This window comes from Pygocentrus nattereri, chromosome 8 (assembly GCF_015220715.1).
Source record: "Pygocentrus nattereri isolate fPygNat1 chromosome 8, fPygNat1.pri, whole genome shotgun sequence".
NCBI lineage: Eukaryota > Metazoa > Chordata > Actinopteri > Characiformes > Serrasalmidae > Pygocentrus > Pygocentrus nattereri.
In genome coordinates, this window is record NC_051218.1 from 21825775 (window position 1) to 21847556 (window position 21782).

The following is a 21782-nucleotide window of genomic DNA, read 5'->3' on the forward strand; positions in this document are numbered from 1 at the left end:
CTCCAATTATTCTCTCCTGACAGCAGTCCAGATATCTTAGGCCATAGGCCCTGTCTGCATCCACCCACACTGTACATATAGTACACAGGAACAGCATTAGTCAGGCTTGTCAATGCACCAAATTCCAGATAAATAGTGACAGCTAAACAGTATATAGCCTCACATAAGCTGTACAACATAAATATGGATCTACAAAAGGCTAAACAGAGACTGAGGCAGCAAACACACATACACTGCCAGCACACACACTCGCACTCAGTGGGGCTGATAATGGTACTCAGTCAGCAGTGCTCTCACACTGCGAGCCGTGCCACTCCAGAGGAAATACCCGTGTCTTCCTGCGTTGCCATGGCAGCAGTTTCAGCTCTCCAAACAGGATGCTGATCAGCAGAGAGTTAGGTTTTGTCCCTGAGTCGCTCTCTGCTTGTCAGAGCCTGCAGCACTAACAAACACAACCGAGTCAAACCAGCCATTTGTTCTTTTCATCTCATTCTCTTCACCTGCCCAGATGACTTGGCTGGATCAACAGCACTTACGACTGATCAGTGTCATAACTGCTCACAACATAACTGCTAATGTACAGAGCAGGTATTATTTGGGTGGTGGATCATTCTCAGCAATGCACTGGCACTTATCTGGTGGTGGTGTGCTAGGGTGTTTTGAACTGGTAGGAGTGTATTGAATTTTTAAACACTTCAGTGTCACTGCTGGACTACAAATAATCCATCAACCAAAAATATCCAGCCAACAGCACCCTGTGACCACTGATGAAGACTTGAGTATGACTAACACAAATTGTGCAGCAGCAGAGCTATTGTCTCTGACTTAATATCTACAAGGCGGGCCATCAAGATTGGAGTGTCTAATAGAGTGGACGGTGAGTGGACACAGTATAAACACTGCAGTCTGATCCACTCGTACTAGCCCGACAAACACTAACACACCACCACCATGTTAGTGTCAATGCAGTGCTGAGAATGATCCACTATCCAAAAAAACTGCTCTGTAGTGGTCCTATAGATATTGAAGAACAGGGTGCAAGGGGGGTAACAAATTATGCAGAAAACCAGATGGACTACAGTCTGTAATTTTAGAAGTATACCTATATGGTAAGTGGAGCTGATAAAATGAACAGTGAGCACAGAACCAAGGAAGTATTTTTAATATTATTATTGATATGGAGTATATTTAAGCTATTCTCTCTCAAAAACCCTCGTGTGCTATCTAGCTCTACCTGACTCAGTATGCTGTGAGTGATGCAATCTTGTGCCAAATGATACACATGTTATTAAGGGGTAATGTAGCCGACTGAGACGTTCAATAGAAGTCTTATATAGGCCTTCAACTGATTTCCCCTGGGATAAAAAGATCTGATATAATTAGATAGAGGCCAACTGGTATATGTGAGTGTTTATCTTGGATTAGAAGGTGCTCAATAAACAGCTACATACTACAGCAGAGCTTTAGATTCTGAAAGATAAACATGAATGATAAAATACAGGACAATTATTGAAAAAAGGACCTACTACATTATTATATCATAAAATAAATTTAGCATATTGGATTGGATTTAAATATATTAGAAAGTGCATTATTAGTGCAACAGTGTGCATGGATACAGTCTTGACACAGTACACTGATTAAGGCAATTCAACAGAAGTACTATAGTCTACAGAGGCATTTTACCAGATATAGTTATCTAGAAACATCTAGAGAATTGCAAAGTAAGAGCTAAATAAAGCCCCTGAAGGATTGATTCAATGGGGAAATAATATTAAAAAAATGAAAAAGCTTCTGCTGTTCATTTCCTCAGTAAGAAGTTGCAATTGGAACAGTCCAGCTTCAGCGCTGACCTGTCCACTTTACATTTACTTCATTGCATTTACTTAAAGCTGAACTATGTAGGTTGCATTAACAAACTTGGGAGAAAAAATACTACAATATGGTGTGAGTACACTGCAGTAAAGCCTAATAGTGGCTCTGTAAATCTGATGTTTTGGGTCAGATTTTGTGGTAGGAATTCGGTCCATGTCATGCATCTTTATGTATTAACGTCACACACACAGAAATGAAATACGGCACTTACATCCTCGGACACATGCTTCACCAAGCTTTGACTGAGTTCTCTTAGAATTCTTTTTTCAACATACTTTCAATCATCAGATTCATCAGCTCTGGGAAGAGGTTCGAAGCACAACTGACATTACATAATGTTAATCCATGTGTTGTGGCCAGTTATTTATACCAGAGTCTCCAACCCCCCAAAACATACTTGGTGCTGCTTTAAAGTTACATTACATGCACTAAAATACAATTTTTGGCTGCTCTCCTCACAATCTACTTGAGGCCATTTCTTCATTATTACAGTTGCATGCAAAAGTTTGGGCACCTGTTCAAGTGACAGGTTTTTCTGGGTTTCTATGTAAAAATAAGACAAAGCATAAATAAAACAGAAAAGTAAAACACAAAATGTATAAAAACAAAATATAAAATGTAGCCTTTGCAAAGGTTTTGACATGTTTTATATTTTACGGTTTTTCTTTGTTCCAACAGGTTAAACTTAGCAAATAGACATAAATTGTGCACTAAAATTTGTGGATATTGCATTATGCATCACTTATAAAATCATCTGGGGATGTTCAAATTTTAGCATATGACTATAAGCAACACTGTAAAAACTGCAGTGCAAATTGCTTTATAGGGTAACAACACAGAACTATTCACAGAATTCGAAACACAGATTTGCACTGAGAAGTTCTTACAATGTTCTAGACAGTTAGGGTCATAAAATGCAAGACAAAATCTGCACAGTTCCTAAATCATTAAGTGCCTGAACCAGAATGGGTGACAAAATACATAATTCATTGGTGAATTATTTTGACTGCTGAGCTGTAAAATTGGCGTTCAGGCAGGTAGGAGTGTACAGTACACATGTCAACGGTGATTTATTTTTCCAAGCAGCAGGGCATATCAGTGTGGTCATTCAAATATAGCAGGAGAAAACAGACAGAAGCATGTGCGCAAAGACAAGCGCAGTAATTTTCTAATCCTTTATATTAAAAGTTAATCAGCGTCAGCAAGCTCTGTTGGTTTTGGCAGGCCAGAGTGTGCTTGCGCGACGATAGCAGATTGCTTTTGACACGCCACGGTGGTCGGGTATATGAAAAAGATCCCCTCTCTGTGAGAGCTATCATCAGCGTAACGGCCGTGTGATGGAAAGGAGACATGCCCCACAAGCTCACCCGTTTGCCAGAACCGCCAAAGCCATCAGAGTTCAGTGGCCATGTGAGAGGAAGGACTGGCACAGCACCACAGGGAGAGATAAGGAAACAGCTGAAGGGTGGAAGAGGAAGTGGTGTTTTGGAGAACAGGTTGGGGGTGGGGCGTCTTGGACAAGAGTAGACCTGAGGTTTGCGTAGTGTTCTTTGCCAGAGTACATAATGGAACTGATGAGTACGGTGATTACAAAGCAGTGGGACGCAGAATGTTACACTAGTGACTAGAGGTGGGCAATGTGACGATATGTATGTATGTATCAATACTAAGAGAGCAGAAATATGTCTGTTTATCTGGATTTAGTGCAGTGCAGTGAGTAAAATGCTAAATAAAAACCATTGTTCTTCATGTGTTATTAATCTGGCACTACTAGTGCATTTATTCAAAAGATAATTGCCAGTAATATGTTTATTAATACACAACCAAAGGGTTGGCAGCCAAAGTCTACACATGAAGCCTGATGTAAAACGACAGCAGTAGCCTTACACTACCAATCCAAAAAATATGATTACTTGTCCTATTAATAACTGTTATTCAATAATAGCTCATACAGTATAGAGCGAGATGTTATCAACTACACCCAAAAATGTGAACGACAGGAATTTGTGATGTGTTAAAAACAGTAATAAACTCTAAACTCTAAATTTATTTATAACAGTTTCTTCTCATAAAATTACTAATAATAGGTACTTGAGTGAGATATTCACAGCTTTTCAAATGAAATCATCCTAGATAATAATTTTATTAAAGTTACAGTTTTCTCAAACATTATAGTCTTTTTGTAGAATATTAACATCATATTCCGGTTTCCTCCCACAGTCCAAAGACATGCGGTCAGGCCAATTGGACATGCTAAATTGCCCCTAGGTGTGAGTGTGTGAGTGACTGTGTCTGTCTGTCTGCCCTGCGATGGACTGGCGACCTGTCCAGGGTGTATCTTGCCTTCCGCCCGAAGACTGCTGGGATAGGCTCCAGCACCCCCCGCGACCCTGACGGAGAAGCGGCTTAGAAAATGGATGGATGGATATTTTACATACCTGTAACAAAATTGGATTTATATGATTGAAAACAGTGTTTCCAAAGCAGTGTGTGTAGATTTCTTATATGTCACTGTGGCATGCGCCCACCCCCGAACATCGAGCAGCAACGAAGCCGGCAAGGACGGCGGGGAGAGAGCTGCGAGTGGGTGGGGGACGGAGCGCAAAGCCCGAGCTCCAAGTAAGGCGAGTGATGGCGGGAGGAGGAGGACAACAATGGTGCCAGCAACAAGAGGCACAAGGGAAAGGAGAAAGTCCCAAGCTCCACGGCCCGGGCCCGGGCCGCGCCCCGTTACACAGTGAGGCCGCTTCACTACACCTCATGTTCGACCCGGGCAGCTGAGCTGCCAGCTGGAGGCAGTGACGATAGGCCAGAGCAGCGAGCTCTCGTTTCCTCTCGGCTCGGTGCTCACACTGCCCTTACTGAGAGCCAACTGACGCTGATCTGGCTGCGTGATCACCTTTAAAAAAAGAGCTGAGAGGGAACCGAGTGAGTGAGACGAGCAGCAGCATCAGAGACTATGAAGAGCTTAAAAGCTGAAGTGATAAAAGACTGAAAAGTCTAGCTGGCTGAAGCCACTGAAAAGTGGCCAGTGTATCTTTAGTTTAGGTTTGGTTGTGTTTGCTTTGTGTTTATCTGGGTGAGAATTAAATATATGGCTGCTGCAACCCTGAACCCTGCCTCCAGCGTCCTCCTTGAGCACGGGGGTAGCACATGCCATGCTACAGTCATGTAACGCAAATGAAAATTCTGCCAAATCCTGCAAAGGTTGTGCAAATTATTTTGGGTAATAAGATGGTCACCAAGGCAGTCTAGCTAAATTACACTGAAATGCCCCACATGTTCTAGCTGTGAGGTACAAACTCCACACTACTGTGTAATTATTTTGGGTAAAAAGCACCAGGTAATTATAGCAGGAAGTAAAAAAGATTGTACATGAAAAAATTATGAAGAGGTCTGTAGCTGCCTAGTATCTCTAAACCAACTGAATCTGAGCTGCTGTAGAAACAATTATTACTGCGGTTTTACTGAGTCTTTACCATCTACTGCAAAATAAACAAACAAATAAATAAATAAATGCTGTGCCATCATTTTATGCCATGTAACTTCAAAGTCCTTATGATTTATTTTTCGGGTTAAAAATATAGTGCAATTTTGCATTATTATACGAAACACCTTGTAAGTCAGGGGTGCTCAATTCTGGTCCTTGAAATCTGCCATACTGAAGAGTTCTTGGCTCATATAGTCAGATGCCTCTGAGGGCCATGATCACCTGGATCTGGTGTGTTAGATTAGGGTTGGAGCTAAACTCTGCAGGATGGTAGATCTCCAGGACCAGGACTAGGCACCCCTGATGTAAATGTTTAAAACCAAGTATTTTACTTGTTACTCCAAATAACTCATGTATTTCACTATGCCCTTTATCAGCTTAGCAACTTGAACCTCTCAGCTTGACTGTCTTGGCATCATCATTTTACAAAAATAATTACAGAGCACTTTGTAAATTTTACCCCACACTTACTCCGTTAATATCTAAAACCTCTTGGGCATTTCAGTGTATTTTAGTAAACTGCATTAGAACTTGTCATCATGCTACCCAAATGGATTATCTAGACCAGCTGGTACCAACACCATGAATAACATAATATTTACCAAATTCCAGCAGTGTCTGACAGCAAGTGTGAATGCATGGAATGTAAATATAAGACTAATAAAATTATAACTACATGAAAAACAAAGCAAACTGGTGGAACTATTCTTAAATTATACAGCTGCATGCAAAATGTCAGGTACTGTAGCATGTTTTGTTGATTTTCTAATTGATAATGTCATCATCATCTACAGATAACACACTTTTGCATGTTTCAGTGCACAGTTTGTTTATTTGCTGTATTTACCATACTGAAAAAAAAATGTCTGCAAACAGTATAGCACTTTTTATGTAATTATTCTTGACCAGCATGTTAACATCAGTTAAACTGAAATTCTGCACTTAAATTTGCCATATTAAAGTGTGTTCTCTATAGAAGATGTGTTCATTTTTAACTAACCAGGGGGTGTTGCATGCAGCTGTAATAGTGTATAAGAAATGTTTGGATTCTGACTATTTAAATAGTTTACTGTCAATTTTATAATTCAGTAGAATTTTGAAACCATCATTGCTTGCCTTAATATGTTTGCCCTGCAGATCAAATAAAGAAAAAGGAAAGGGTCAGATTGAGCATGCCTGAATTTTGGCTAAAAAGTGCAACTGCAGTCAGTGTAAATGGACGTTTTCTGCACTATAAAGGCAGGATTGAGAGCTGGGAGGGCAGAAAGCAGAGCCTGAATGTGTGATTTGAGATCCTGGTATAGGAAGAGCCACCTGTGCCGGTAGATAAACAGAAGTGGAGTGGCTGGCATGCATTAAGCCTGATGACGGAGAGGTCTCTGAGTGACAGGTCTGACATTTGAGCAGCTAGAGAAGTAAACAGGGCGTTTAGAGGGAATAAACACACACCAGGCAGGAGCAGATATGCAACACCCTATCGACTGTTACCATAGAGCCGTGGTAGCCCCTCGCCACTCAGCCTATCAGGGTTCATTAAGTGGGAGGTGAGGCCATGTAAATTCATGAGTTTTGTAATCCCCTTTGGCTGATCACATGGAGAAATGCAAAGTGGGATAATGCTGATTAGAGCATCGAGCAGCGCTGCATTTCTCCTCTCACTCCTCCGCTCTCACCCTGCATTGTGGTATGTGTTGCAGAAGAATCACTTCAGGAGATTCCCTACAAAGGTGTGATTACAAGGCAACGACAGCACAGCACATCCAGCGTTAACACTGGTGACACTGTTGACAGGCTGCACGGCTACCTGTTTTTACACTTTTACTCTTCACTGACGCTGAAGTTTTCGTCATAATCACCACACAACTCTCGGTTCCTTTCGCTGGCTTATGAGTCACACCGCGATGTGATGGGAGAAATGACAGAATCTAATTAACATCCTCTGAAACCTCACTACTCCCCAACACTAGGGTACCTCACAGGGGAGCTCAGCACCTCACACACATAATGCCCCCCCCACCCCCCCCCCCTCCCCGACAAGACTGCTGACATTTTAGCTCCTTTGTCAAGACAACACATTCAATCCTTATTGCAGCCTTATATATCGCCTACGTTTTCCGTTCTGCCAGACTGTTCTGAAATGAGGGTACTGAAATGCTAGGAACTAAAATGATGTGGGGGGACTAGGGGAGGCTGGGTGGGAGGGGGTGTTTGGTGAGATGGAAACAAAGTCAAGGGGATTGATTTTGTCATCAAGTTGTGTCATTTTATGACTTGTTTGTAATTAGGCTGACACTAGCAAAAAAACAGAAATCAATACTGTATCGATTAAATGACTTACGCAGGATGCAAAGAGCCAAGTGCTAAAGAATTTCACCAAACAAGCATAATATTAAGCACAGGCAATTAAACATGCCTTGGCTTATTAACCTTTGGCATTTGTTCCAGACAATATCAGAATGATGGTATAATTCCATAAGAATTATTTGTCACTCTCTGTGATACAAAGCAGAAGAATTCTATTGAAAGTGCTGATTTAAAATTTTCATTCGATTTCACTTTGTGCTTCATGTCATGTAGACCCGATACAAAATGCTATTAAAGTAAAGCAAGTGTGAGTAATAACTCACAAATTCTAAAGGTTAAGGTTAGGTTAGTAGTTTTACTGGTTACTTTAGGTTGGTGGTTTTATTGCAAAGTGACAACCATAATAACAAAAAGACAACCATAATAACAAAAATAGCCAAAACAACCACAGTTCTAGTTTTTATATTCGTGTGGATACGAGTTAACAAAAGGATATCCAGTTAACCACAAGGAAGAACAAAAATAGTCTTTCCGCCTAATATTAGTATATAATCATAAACAAAAATGATAAACTGGTCCACTAGCAGGATAAACATATCAGTAACACGACCGTACATTTGGCAGCTAACTAAAAAATTTTGTTATTCAAAAAAATAATTAATTTAAAAAAAGTTAATTAGTTAATGCCAACACTAGAGCAAATCAGTGCAGGGGTTAGATAGTGATGACTCATGGACTTCTACACCTGGATGACTGTCAATGTAACACTGAAAATTACCTTTTCATTATTTTTTTTTCTTTCAAACAGTGGCTAATGCTTGAGTAGTTACAATTGCCTTTTCTACATTGTCTATCCCATCCTTGACAACATTACCACATGATTCTGAAGAGCCTGGTACCTGGTTTAAAACAAGGCAGGGGAATGCCCCTCCTTTAAACAGCTGCTGGCAACAGTAAAATCATTTTATCACTTTAAGTGTGTAGAATCGGCTACAGTGTTTCCATCACTGTATAAAAGATGCATCTTGTTGGATGCACTGTATTCTTTTCAGAGCGAACGCAAGAGTTCAATTCAGAGCACAACTTGGACTGTTTTTTATTATTCTCTATTTGACAGAACAAAATAGTAGATAGGTTAGCAGATAATAGCCACTGTTTTGTGTTGTTCTTAAAAGGCAAATCCTAATGTAATGTAGCAAATATGAGCGAACTTTACAGCCCTGATAAAACTTAATGCCTGAGTATTTTTTCCTTTAGATGATTTAGCGTAACAAATGGAGATTTCAGGATTCTGGCTCCTGGAATGGATGGCATAGTTCTAGCATAAATTAAGTAGCTGTAAACATTCCTAATCCACATTTCTGTTTTCCTGAGAAATCCTGCTGTCTGTACTTTTGTATTCTCTTGGGCTGCCCTGCTTGTAAAGGCTAATGTAGTGACGGCTCCAGGGTTCAGGCCCTGACATTCCTCCTCTCTCAGAGCCATGCTGCTGTGGACATACCTCTCTGTGCCCTTCCACCAAGTGCCATTCTCTTCATGTTGCTAATTTCATCCCCATTAAATTAGATTTTTAATTGGTGACCTTTGAGAGCCAGGCAGCCATGCAAAGACTCTGCACTCTCTCTTGCCCTCTCTCACTGAGCTTTGTGACAATGGATTGAATAAAGCACTTCTGCAGCTTTTATCTCTAAATTTCAAAGAGTGGCTTTGCCCCTCTCATTAGAGCTGGAACAGTGGGCCGAGTCCAGTCCGTGCTGAAGTGCTCACAGCTGTCTTGCCCTATCCTGTAACTCTGTATGTGCCATAGACTCGCAGTGCTGAGGAGAAATGAGTAAAACAACTCAAATTAAACTGAACAGCATGCATAAACGAACCTGATACAAACACCTGAGGAACCACCAACACAGATTAAACAGTCATTAGCTACAGAAGACAGCAATCCGTATGGAGTGGTGCCAATTCATTAACAGCTATGGAACGCTAACAGATTATTAGCACCCACTGACAAGCCTAACAAGATCAGAAGAACACCATATGGCTGTAGATGTTTTCTTCATAACCTGATTGCCCCAATCCAAATACACTGACTTCAAAGCTGACTATCAATTCTGCCCTAACAAGTGAACAGAAGCCGTCATCACAATCGCCATCATACCTGGGAGAGATATCGCAGCCTTGCTGCATGAAAGCTCCCAGAGAAAACCACAGGCTGTTGAAGATACCAAACTCGTTGGTCTGCTCCGGGCTCTGCTGAGGCTGGTTCTGTCCACCTTGGCCTGTCTGGCCCGTTGATGATGAAGGCTGGTTGGGGTTGGCCTCAGCATTCTCCTCATAGTCCTCGGCGTGCCACTCGTATGGGCTGAAGCGGCTGACCAGGAAGAGCACCACACTCACGCCAATGTAGGCAAACACTATACACATCCAGATCTCATAGGCCAGAGGATCCAGGAAGGAGAAGACGCCAGGCTTGGACTTGGTGGGCTTCTTGATCATGATGGAGATGCCCAGGCTCATGAAAGGTTTGGAGAAGTCGATGACTTCCTCTCTTACCAGGGTGATTGTCAGCGGCGCCACAGCAATATCAGCTTTCTGCGGTAGACAGGATACAGAGGAGGCTCAGCTGCTAATAATAAGGCAAGTAAGAATTCAGTAATAACATTGTAAAAGTAATGCACTACATTCTGCTTTGATTCAGATCTGGACAGTATTAGGAAAAAGTCAGAGACTTTCAACCTTCATTTACTTAATTTACAGTTAACATGACCAATAAATTAACAACATTAACAGAAAATTACACAGAAGCCTCAACAACTAAATATATTGCTGCTTTCAGAAAAAAACCTCATATCTCTAAAATAGAAACTTTACAGGAGAAGCAAAAACATACTTTACTCTTAATGTAAGTCAGTGGAACCAGAATTTTTCCACTATTATTACACATTCATCATGAAATTTACACACAATGCAAAGAGCAAAAGGCACTTTTAGACTGTCAAAAACTGAAAAATTATGAAAATGGAGATAAAAGGTTTTGTTCCAACAGTAGCAATATTATGAGTTTCTCAGTATTATTGTGTCCACTATTTGTCTTTATTACAGTTTCTGTAATTTGGGAGACTTGCTTTTCAGTATTTCCATACCTCCAAAGTCAAGTCTTTTCTGCTTCTCATGATCCAAATAATTCCAAACACATTCATTGATGTTTATGTACTCTGTACCACCTTCAGCTTCTTTGTTTGATTTGGAGTTTTTTTTCAGTAAGGGTGTCTTGCCAGCTACTCATCCTTTCAGACCCATAATGTTGAAAAACACTTTTGTTTTTCAGCCCTGAAGCAAGAGTGGAGCCTCATTTTCTCTATATTTTCTAAATAATTTTTTGAATTCCAGGTTGAATTCTAAACCTGTTTTTTTCACTTATTTCAAGTGAATATTTCCCGTTTCTTATGCAGAAGCATCATTCAATGCCCCTCCGAAACGTCTCTTGACAATAAATAAATTGTTCTTAATGGATGTTTTGACTAGAAGGTAAATAAATGAATGGAGGTCTCAGATTTTTACACAGTGCTGTACATCACTTTCATATAAATGAAAGATATTAGATCAACACAATCACTGCCAAAAGTAAGTGAACTCTAGATTTTCATTTATTTTTATTCATGTGGAAATGATTTACACAGTCGAATTCAATGCGTTAGGTTTTCTCAGTGTAGGAATATGGTAAGAACAGTGTATTTAGGTGCTCTGGAGCAGCTCAAAACCCTCTCACAGTAAAAAAATCATTACATTTTTATTAAATACCAGTATTCTCCTAATACGGCTGCAAAATGTTTGGAAGAAGCTTTCAATTCTCCCATTCCACCTCCTGCAAAATGGAGCCTTAATGAGAAATCTGTCCACGTTATTCAAAATTCAGATGTAAAGGCATGACAAAGCACACCACACACTGATGCGAATATGTGGGTGAAAGAAACTGGACAGGGGAGTCTGAAGCTGTTTATCTGAGAAAGTAAATAGAGCTGACCTTCTCTAACCTCTCCTCTAACTCTCTCCTTCAACACTCCTCTCTGGGGACCTCATTCAACTGAATCACTGTCTTTGAAGAAATAAATAATGAAGTGACAGGCCACACCATAAAATGATTAAACCCGCCATTGTAAATGAGTAATGGTCTCCTGAACATGATGATAATTATACTGCTGAATCTGGAGGCACTGATAAAGACAATTTAGGGCTGATATGAAAGTGAGAAATAACGTTATGGCATGATAAGTGGGATGCTTGTGCTAAATGACTTAATAAATGGTAGCGTAAATAAACAGTCATTAAAATACTTACTCCATACACCAGTTCTCCCACCATCCCATTCCACATCTTGGTTTCTGGATCCCTTGCTCCATACTTGCCATCAGACACGATCTTGAGCTTATATTGGTATCCCACGTGTTTAGCTATCTCTGCCGCCAGCTCCACACAGTAGCCCTCATACTTATCGTTTCCTACCAGCTGCTCATGGTTCTTCTTCAGCATCACGTATGGAGATTCCTAGACAGTTGGAGACAGTTGAGTACCACTACCACACTGATATCACAATAGTAGGAGCTCAATCTAATGTACAGATATCTGAACTTATCCAAGTATTTGCTAAGTGGATTAGATACTTGAATAAGGTGTGAAAAATGGAAAACAAATTGTGTACCACTGTGTGTATTTTCAAGTGAAATTTATGTCACATTTGAGCCCTGCTAAGTTACCTTAGATAGTTTTTATATTAACTGATTCAATAATATGTTAAGATGGACCTCCCCCTAAAGCCCCACCCACCCAAGCTCACAGAACTCTATTCAACGCCAAAGTACACATCACACATTGTACAAACAACAAGATATCACAGGAGGCTAATAAAACATCTAGCTTTTATCTGCCTTTGTATGCTTCAGTATCACTTTTGTATTCATTTGCTGTGCTGGGAGTACTTCTCAGACATGTGTTCCTGACTGTGGTGCTACTTTCCTAGTTGCTGTCATCTGCCAAAGAGTATGAAGGCAAAATAATTTCATAAAGTCACTCAAGTATAAATATACCTCCTCAGACTGTAACTCAGACCATGGGAAAGCCTTAGACAGTTCCCTAGTGAGCCTCTGCCAAGAAGTGATCGCTGCATATCCTCAATGATATTTTCACATTAACTCAGCATCAGCATCAGCACAAGGGTGCTGAACCACTTGTAGCCATAATTTGAAAACATCTCTCTGTCTCAAAGGAAATGGGTGGGAAAGCCGGTTCTCTCTGGTGCTACTTACTTTGAAACCAATCAGAAACTGGAGTGGTTTGTTCTACCTCCTTCACCCCAAAACTATAACCCACCAAGAAGAGAGTGAACTGAATCACAACAGCTGTCCTTTGTGAGGAGCAGTATTGATGTTGACTAATCAATTAGCACATAACTAGATAAATCCTTCTTATTATAATTTGACAAACTGGTCACTGCTGGAGAAAAACAAACAAAAAAATCTTGCCACTCCATGCACTGGTGTATAAACTGTTTGGTGCATCTAGAAAATACCCATACCAGTCTAATAGGATTGAGATGAGATTTCTTCAAAAAAGTTTATAGGAGAAAAAACTCATAGTAATTAATTCTCAGCAGTGCCACAAAAACCCTTATTTTCATCACAATATGGATTATATTAATGGCTGATACTAGAAATACTGTGGACCACTATTCTTGACCAATATTTTTCAGTGAACTGATATACTGGTCAGGCCGTAAAATAAATGCATGTATAAAAAAATATAAACAGATCATTTATCAGTAATATATTTAGCCTCTTTCAGTATATTCCAGTCCAGTTATTTTGTTTGTAATATATACAAACAAACGGGAAAGAAAGAAAGAAAAAGAAAGAAAGAAAGAACAATCAAACAAACTGGACTCTAAATATACTGAAAGATGCTAAATACTTTGTATATTACTGATACCTATTCTGTTTCTATATCTTCACAGATTCTTTTGTGGCCTGACTAGTATATTGGGACAGTCATGGGCTGGAGGTTATGGAACCAGCCCTGTGACCTGAAGGTCACAGGTTCGATCCCCAGAGCCAACAGTACTGTCTCCTTGGGCAAGTCAACATAATTACTTAATATCCCCTAATAATGACTTACAATGTTGAAATAATGACTTAGTATCTCAAATACTTTTATTATGTGTTCCTGAAATTGATTAATAAGTGATTATATTGAGAAAAATATAAATATTTTGTGAAAAGCTGTCACTATTTTGTGAAATTAGGCCAGTATATTTAGAAAATTAGAAAGGATACTAATATTATGACATTCTGCTGTGAGCAATAGGGAATGAGAAAAAAATCACTGCAAATTCCTAAATAAGACAAGGGTGTCTCAAAACTTTTGATGAGTATAAAAGCTAAATGCTTTGTGATATGTGCACTGGACAAACACAGCAATCCAACTTATATATTGTCTGTGGCGCCAGGAATTAAACCTTCCCAGAAAACCACCACCTATAAAACAGCACCCTGACCTATGCAGTCATTCAGTTTCTTTGCCAAGAGAGGCCTTGTAGGACACACTGTATATTTTAGAGTGACTCCTGCTCTCTGTTCAGCTCCCAAGTGAGAATTTAGCTTCTACGCTGCACCTTCTCTTCAGTTCCATCGTCCATTCCCCCCACGTCCCTCCTTCAGCAGGTCTGCCTACCCACTCTGCCCTTTTCCCCATCCAGCCAATAGATGGACAGGCCACATATCAAAGGTGAATAAATGCCCTGTGAAGCCACGGATGTGAAGGAATTACTAAAACATATGGTGAGGGTGAGGAGCTCAGAGCAGAATGAGAGAACAGAGGGGGTAGAAGAGGAAAATGAATTTTTGGCTTCTGCTGGGAATTCAATTCCAGCCCCGCCTTTAAGAATAAGATGAAAACACTCGGCTGGGAGAGCAGGAGTAATGTCTCATTCACTGATCCAGTGCAACAGTGGCTTTGCACTTTTATCTGTACCACACGCCACTATCATCATCTCACAGAGGGCCAGGGAAAAACGCACATCTACAGGCTGTGGAAACCAGCAGCACAGGAGCAAAATGCGGCATCCTCTTTTCCATATTTAGAAGACAACAGAAAAACAACGTCTTCCTACTGAGAACAACACGACAATGAATTCTTAATACACAGAAGCTTTGAACTTCGGCTGTAAAATCCATATTTTCATCCGAGGCGCCAGGCCTTTAAACCCATTTTTGCGCTTGAGTGTGAGCTAAAGCCGCAATACAGAAGCCGTACCAGGATCGTGGTGACGATGTATGTGCGGTTGTGAAATCCGTAGGTTTCATTGCTGCCTGGAGTGAAAGCCGCTGTGCTCACAAACTTCTCATCCTCGTTCCAGTAACCCACCTAAGAACAAATCAAGAAATCACAGGAAAGAAATGAGGAATGAAATCACAAACCTCCACAAAATATTTCTTTACAAAGTGACAGTATTGCAACCAGTGTCTTTTAACATCTTGTCAGTATCATCAGCGATAAATTCAGCTCAAGGGCCACATCACCTTTAAAGTACACCTAAAGTCATAATTTAAAACGCAAAAAAAAGAACAACCTATGTTTAAATTGTCTATGTGCAAACTGCAAAAATCATAAATGTTCCCTGAGCATGTGTGCATCTGACGATATCTTGTGCCATGTTCCTTTTCTGTGAACTGTCACGAGTATCAAGAACTCGCTGACCAAATATGGTCACCTCTGGCATTGGCATGATGACAACTAAGATGATGAACTGGCTAGAACTATAACATTTTCACAAGTACTAAAAGGATAAGAATATCTAAAAGTAGCTCAAATGGACCTCAAACTGGGCTACAAACACTGAGTTACATCTCTTTTTTCAACAATGGACTGAAGCCCAATGTCAGCATTTGCCCAATCTGTGAAGATCTGGTGTGCATTCGGCGTGTAACGGCATTAACTCCCACTGTAAGTTTTTATGCCACTCTTGCACCAGTCACTCAGTTTCACTTACTCAGGTTTGAGTCTGTATTCTTTAAATTTGCCTCAGTGAGGCTTCAGTTAACTGGAATGAACCTACTTGGTTGTTTGTAAAGCTGGTTAGGCTTTCTTGCTAAACTAATACTAGCCTCCAATGCTAACAAGCATTGCTCAGATGTGAGCCTGTGCTCTCACTGGGAAAATGTGAGCTCTGCACTGTGGTAACATCTGGTACAAATATGAGTCTACAAATCACGATAAGTTATACAAGAGGAGGTAACCATTTTAAAAACACATTTTTGTGTGCAGGAGGTCTTTAACTCATCAAAATCTGCCATAGGAGCAGTTGGGATGTGCACAAAATATATCTACAAGTTGAACTGGAGATTTCTGTGTGCAACTGCTTTTTCTATCACTGTATAAAAGAAACACAGTGCTAAGGGTTTATTATTAATTTGCTCAGTCAGAATTAAAAATGACTGAAGTGTGAGGTATGTTTTTAGCTCCTCTGTGAAAATGAAAAGTTGTTTTATGTCAATTACATTTGCTGTGATACTGCCTTCTCAGACCCATAGCGCTGAGTTGGTTTCTCACAATGGATCCACACCTGTGGGTTTTTAAAATCAGAAGCAAGAGTTGATCTGATTTGATTTGGTAGCTTGATTTTCTCCTCTCTCTCAATGGTGAAAACTAAATAATGTTTATCTGATGGTGACAGTTTTGCTGGTCTACCAGGTCTCGTTAGGGGCTGTTTTCTCACGACCTTGCCTTCCTCATGTAAGCAGGTCATCTTATATCTAATTCATAATAATGCATTATTAATATTAATATCTAATCCTCTTAGAAATATCTCATGAAAAAATGAATCACTTCTGTTTAATGATTGTTTTAGCTAGAAATGAAATAAATGAAGTGTGGTCTCTGACTTTTGCACACTATTGTAAGGTAATGTATTCTTAGTATATACTTTTTTATGTGCGCTTGTGACACTAACAAGATATAAACCATTTGGCTTTAGTAGATCATGTTCTTCACGTGTCAGAATAAATGTGAAATCACTATATTAAATGTGAATAAAAAGCAGAAATAGCTGCTTCTACATTAACAGGTTAACTCACCCTCACAGAAAGCTGTGTCTTTAGCTTAAGCAGAGGTTAATTCAGTTGAAATGTCTGGACTTACTTTCTTTGGCCCTGTGGGTTTGAGCTCCATCACGCTGACCGTGTAGTTGGTCCGTCGGCCTTTCTCGTTAAACTGGATGTGTCCCGTTAAGCCCTCGATCCGCACCTAAGACAAAAGCCCCGAGAGGAAGCTTTAGTGAGACAAAGATGAAAGTGCTCGAGCGCCATTACTTTTTTTTCCCCCTCTCGCTCTCTGATGCATTTGTGGGAAGTGTATTTTTCGCTCAGTGCGCTCCCCTGTGTGCAGCAGAGGGCGATTTCGGTCTGCATGATGGGGTTAACTGACCCAGCTCAGCATCTGCTTCAACAACTTCAACAGCCTGCCTCTCAACAAACGGGCTGAATTCCCTCACTCCAGCCTTCTCCACTCACGTCACACACACACACACAGCCTCAGGCTAGTCTGAGAAAGCCTGCCTCCGTCTGGAACACTTTACCCGCCGAATACAGCACCACACCAGGGACTTTCTCATATACATCATCAAGCGTTTGCAAGTGCAATTTATCATTGCTGTCATGCACAAACGTATCTCCATTTTTATTTATTACTTATATGTATATATTTATAATTTATTTTCATATAATTTGCAGTATGTTAAAAATTCATCATGAATAGGCTAATAGAAATTGTCTAAAATTACTTTAAAAAAACTTGTTACATACACACACACACACACACACACACACACACACACACACACACACACACACCTAAGTCGCTTCTCCTTCTGGGTCGCGGCGGGTGCTGGAGCCTATCAAAGCGGTCAATGGGCAGAAGGCAGGATGCACCCTGGACAGGTCACCAGTCCATCGCAGAAAACTTGTTACATTAACTTCTAATATAAGTTAATAAATAATAATAATAGCAATGATAAAATATAGTAAAGCTGCCATTTTGGAGATCCAAGGTTTTAGTCCGATAGTGATGATATGTAGCATAGCAGTGGAAAACTGTGATTATAGGGCTAGGCTTTCAATTTGGACCAAAAATGTTAAACCTCAGCCAAGCCATGAGGAAAATACCCACCTCAGTGATAATGCCTCAGTATCTCTGTTGGACTGAGAATGGTCCATCAACTAAAAACTACCCAGCTAGCATCCTGAGATCACAGATGAAGGACTTGAAGATGACTAAAGCAAACTGTGCAGAAACAGATGAGCTACTGTCTCTGATGCCACATCTCTAAGGTGGACCAACAAGGTGGGTGTGTCTAATAGAGTGGACAGTGAGTGGACAGTGTTTAAAAGCTCCAGCAGCACTGCTATGTCTGATGCACTCAGACCACCACAACACATACTAACACACCATCACCAAATCAGTATCACTACAGTGTGGAGAATGATCCACCACCAAATAATGCATGCTTTGTGGTGGTCCTGAGGGAATCCTGACCATTTAAGAACAGAGTAAAATCGGGATAACAAATAATGCAGAGAAATGGATGGATTTTAGTCTGTAATTGTAGAGCTAAAATGCACCTATATGGTAAATGGAGCTGATAAAATGGACAAAGAATATATAAACAAGGTAGCTGTACTTAATGAAGTGGCCAGTCAGTGTATAGTGCATAGTACAATTTAGACCAACAGTTTCAAACTGCAGCTCATTGCCTTTATTCCTTTATTCTTTATTCCTGCTAATTAGTTGTTGCAGCCATCAGACTGATCAGACAGATGTTAATTCTAGGTCATATCAGGTACGAGGTCTGAATAGACCAGGCAAAATCCCAATGTGCCACTGTAAAAGCCTCAAATATTACACTTCTACAATGCTGTAATAAAAAAAGGAAACATTAATATATTACATGTAACATATTAACTTGAGACACATTTGTTTCAGGATCTCCTTGTTTTCCTATATCACAAAATGTAATGAATCAATACATCACTGTATTGTATCGAAGTGAATTAAGAATTTTGTGAATCACAAGGCCTGAAACACTATATATGCTTCCAGACAAGACAAGCATTTGTTTTCCTCTTCATGATCCTTTTAAACAGAAAGCAAGTACTTCCCTATGGAGGGTTTCAAGTCATAGTAGGTTTTCTGTTCATGGCATACTGCCTGCCAGCTTGAATCTTCTGTGTTGGTATTTTCATAAGACGCCACCAGCACAGAGACATAAAGCTGCCTCCGGCTAGCAAAACGAAGTCAGGTGTTCATTCTCTCTTTTATCTATTTATAAATATATCTTGTCATATGAGATTATGACCAACATAAAGGTTTATTGCCAACTGTGTTTGTTTACTATCTGTCGTGTCACATTCGATTGCTCTAGTCTCTTTGGCCAATCAGCCTGAACTTTATGAGGCAGAATAGAGATGTAATTTGTTTCTTGGTGCTCTATTCAGGCCTCTCAAAATAGATCAAAATCTATGTCAGTCATGTGTGTGAGTTAGTTTATGCGTTACAATGAATTGTTCTCTGTGGGCGTGTGTATGTATCTGTGTGTGTATAGGGGTGTGTGTGTGTGTGTGTGTGTGTGTGTGTGTGTGTGTGTGTGTGTGTGTGTGTCTGTGTGCGTGTGCATGCATAAGTCTCTATTTGCATATGACTCTATTTGCATATATCACTTCAGGTAGAATACCTGCTGTAGCGCTCTCTGAATGTCGATGCCTTGGCCCCAGGGAGCCGGCGGGTTGGCTAGGCATTCGCCTGCATTGCCACGACGAGATATGTCAATCCTCTGCCTGCGGAGGTTTTGGAAGGCTGTGGACATCACTTTTACTCCATCGTACGTGAGGGCTCCGGTGTACTGGACACACAAGAGAAAGAACAAGAAATAGAGGAGAGTACTATATTTGATGTATGGCTGTCACTTTTAACAATAATAGTTATCAAGTAATGTACAGACTAGAAACAATTAAAATGGAAGAAACAGATCAGTGAAAGATCAAACTCACATGACTTTCCAAAGAGATGTGTAAGATCTCAGTGAATGTGTGGAAGAGCCCATTTTTAAAGTAGAAAATGGCATTTCCAGAAGAAGAATGGTTAAATTAAACATTTTGTTGCCACTGAAGGCATTTGCTCCTTTGGCAGCTATAGCAGCCTACAAGTGCTGGAGTATCAGTAGTCACAAAAGCTGTTTCCACAAATATCAAAATTTTCATATACTTGCTTCAAATTATGTTGAGAAGGTATTCAAGCACATTAAAAAAAGATTTAGATAAACGGCATGGATACACCTCATTCATAGATTTAAGCAGTTTGCGAAATACCTCTTGCTATTCAGGGGGTCCCATGCTGGCTGGCTACTCCAGCAATGGCAGGCTGCTATAGCCGCCAAAGAAGCAAATGCCTTCAGTGGCAACAAAATGTTTAATGTTTGGTCTTTGGTTTGAGAAATCACTAATAATTCACTCTGTCTACCAGTCTCTTGGGAAATATTTTAGGTTTACACATATACTATGGAATACTGTAAAGATTTTAAGAGGTATCCCAGGTATAGTTACAGCTGCTAGGCTAAGAAGACTGGGTCTTCTACAGCACCACTCTGAGGCAGACCAGTGCTGCATCTCTAGTTAGCTAGTTAAAAATATTAAAGACAGAGACTCATTGGTGAAGCAGCCAAACAATGACATTTTCCTGAATTTGTATTTGAGTGTCTATTTGTCCCTAATGAATAGCTTCAAACTAAGCTTATTTTCAGGGACCCCCAAATTTTGATTTTGAGATATTCAGGGGGTCCAAGAGGTTAATAAAGGGGGGCTGGCTCAATTGGGCCTCCCTGTCATTTGCACCTTGCATTTAAGCTTAAACTGGAACTACAATATTATCAGTGTAACTTCCTGCTTTCCACACTTTCAAACTCTCGGAGGCTGTAGCGCACTGTGTTGTAAAATGTCGCTCAGCAGGTACATAGTGTTAGTCTTGCTCACTGTAAGAGAAATAGAATCATATCGCATATAAAATAAAGATAAACAATGCCACTTATAAACTAAAGAAGGAGAAAAACAAACATGTCTTGGCTCATCAGCTGCACTTAGAGTAAGTGGAGAATCATGGATGTTGCCTTCTCTGAAAGTATTCTGAGGTAAGAAGGAACCCAGTCTTTCCAAATATTTTTAAAACACTGCTGCTGAAGTTCCTGTGTTCGGCTATTTTTTAGATGTATAAGGCAGTGAAGAATACACCTACACTCCTTACACGTCCCTCTATGTGTAATCCTCAGCACTGATGCAGTAAGGAAAAAATAACAGAGGACACCAGTACTGGCATAGTGAAGGAGAGAGACTGGTTTGTATACAAATACAAAACTTTTTACTTTGGTTATAAAAAGTTCAGCATGCTTGCATCTAATGCTAACATCTAGCAGTGAGCTATCGTAACTTGGCAACAGCTGCAGAGACCTTCATCTCAACACTGCCTTCTAAGGCACTGACTTACGAGATAGCACAGGCAGCAAGGCATCGAGTTTCAGAACTATTCCTTTAACTGAACAATAACAAACCATGCACATCCTTTCAAAGATTCCAAAATGCTTTATAGGAAAGAGATGAACAAAGGACTTGTGCATCTAAATCCATCTAAACAGATGTGTCTATCAGGCTCTGGTTCTTACTGTAGATTAGAGATCTGTTTGGGCAAGAAGCCTGGCCCCGACCCTTACCTGCAACTTTGAAACCTGACCCAACCAGGAATGACTGGTAAACCTAAATCCTGACCTGAACACCCCATGCACTAAAGCCAGGCAAACACTGTGCAATTGCAGCCTGTATTTAAGCCAGTTTTGGTCGTTCCTGACTAAATTTCAGGTTCGGCTTGAGTTTCAGCTTCATTGTCTGTTGTTCGACGTGTAGCGTGAGGGGGAAGACATGCCTAATTAACTGCCCAAACGAACTCCAACTGAGTAGTGGGATGAATGGATAGGGAGGGCATTTACTATCCATACCTAAATAACCCATCTATCATCCCAGAAATTTTG

General features: G+C 40.2%; 1 protein-coding gene across 5 annotated transcripts in view; it reads right to left on the reverse strand.

Moving 5' to 3' along the window:
* The window catches only part of gria1a (glutamate receptor, ionotropic, AMPA 1a), a 127513-nt gene that overhangs the window by 36586 nt on the left and 69145 nt on the right, over window positions 1–21782 (reverse strand). For all 5 annotated transcript variants that reach the window (XR_005130606.1, XM_017698359.2, XM_017698358.2 and 2 more), the window contains exons 7-11: window positions 19443–19610; window positions 16856–16960; window positions 14972–15082; window positions 12005–12211; window positions 9825–10258 (exon numbers count right to left, since the gene is read on the reverse strand). Coding sequence is in view for 4 of the 5 variants with exons in the window: in XM_017698359.2 (XP_017553848.1) it covers window positions 9825–10258; window positions 12005–12211; window positions 14972–15082; window positions 16856–16960; window positions 19443–19610 (1025 nt within the window). In the remaining variant the exon portion in view is untranslated. The remainder of the gene's footprint in view (window positions 1–9824; window positions 10259–12004; window positions 12212–14971; window positions 15083–16855; window positions 16961–19442; window positions 19611–21782) is intronic.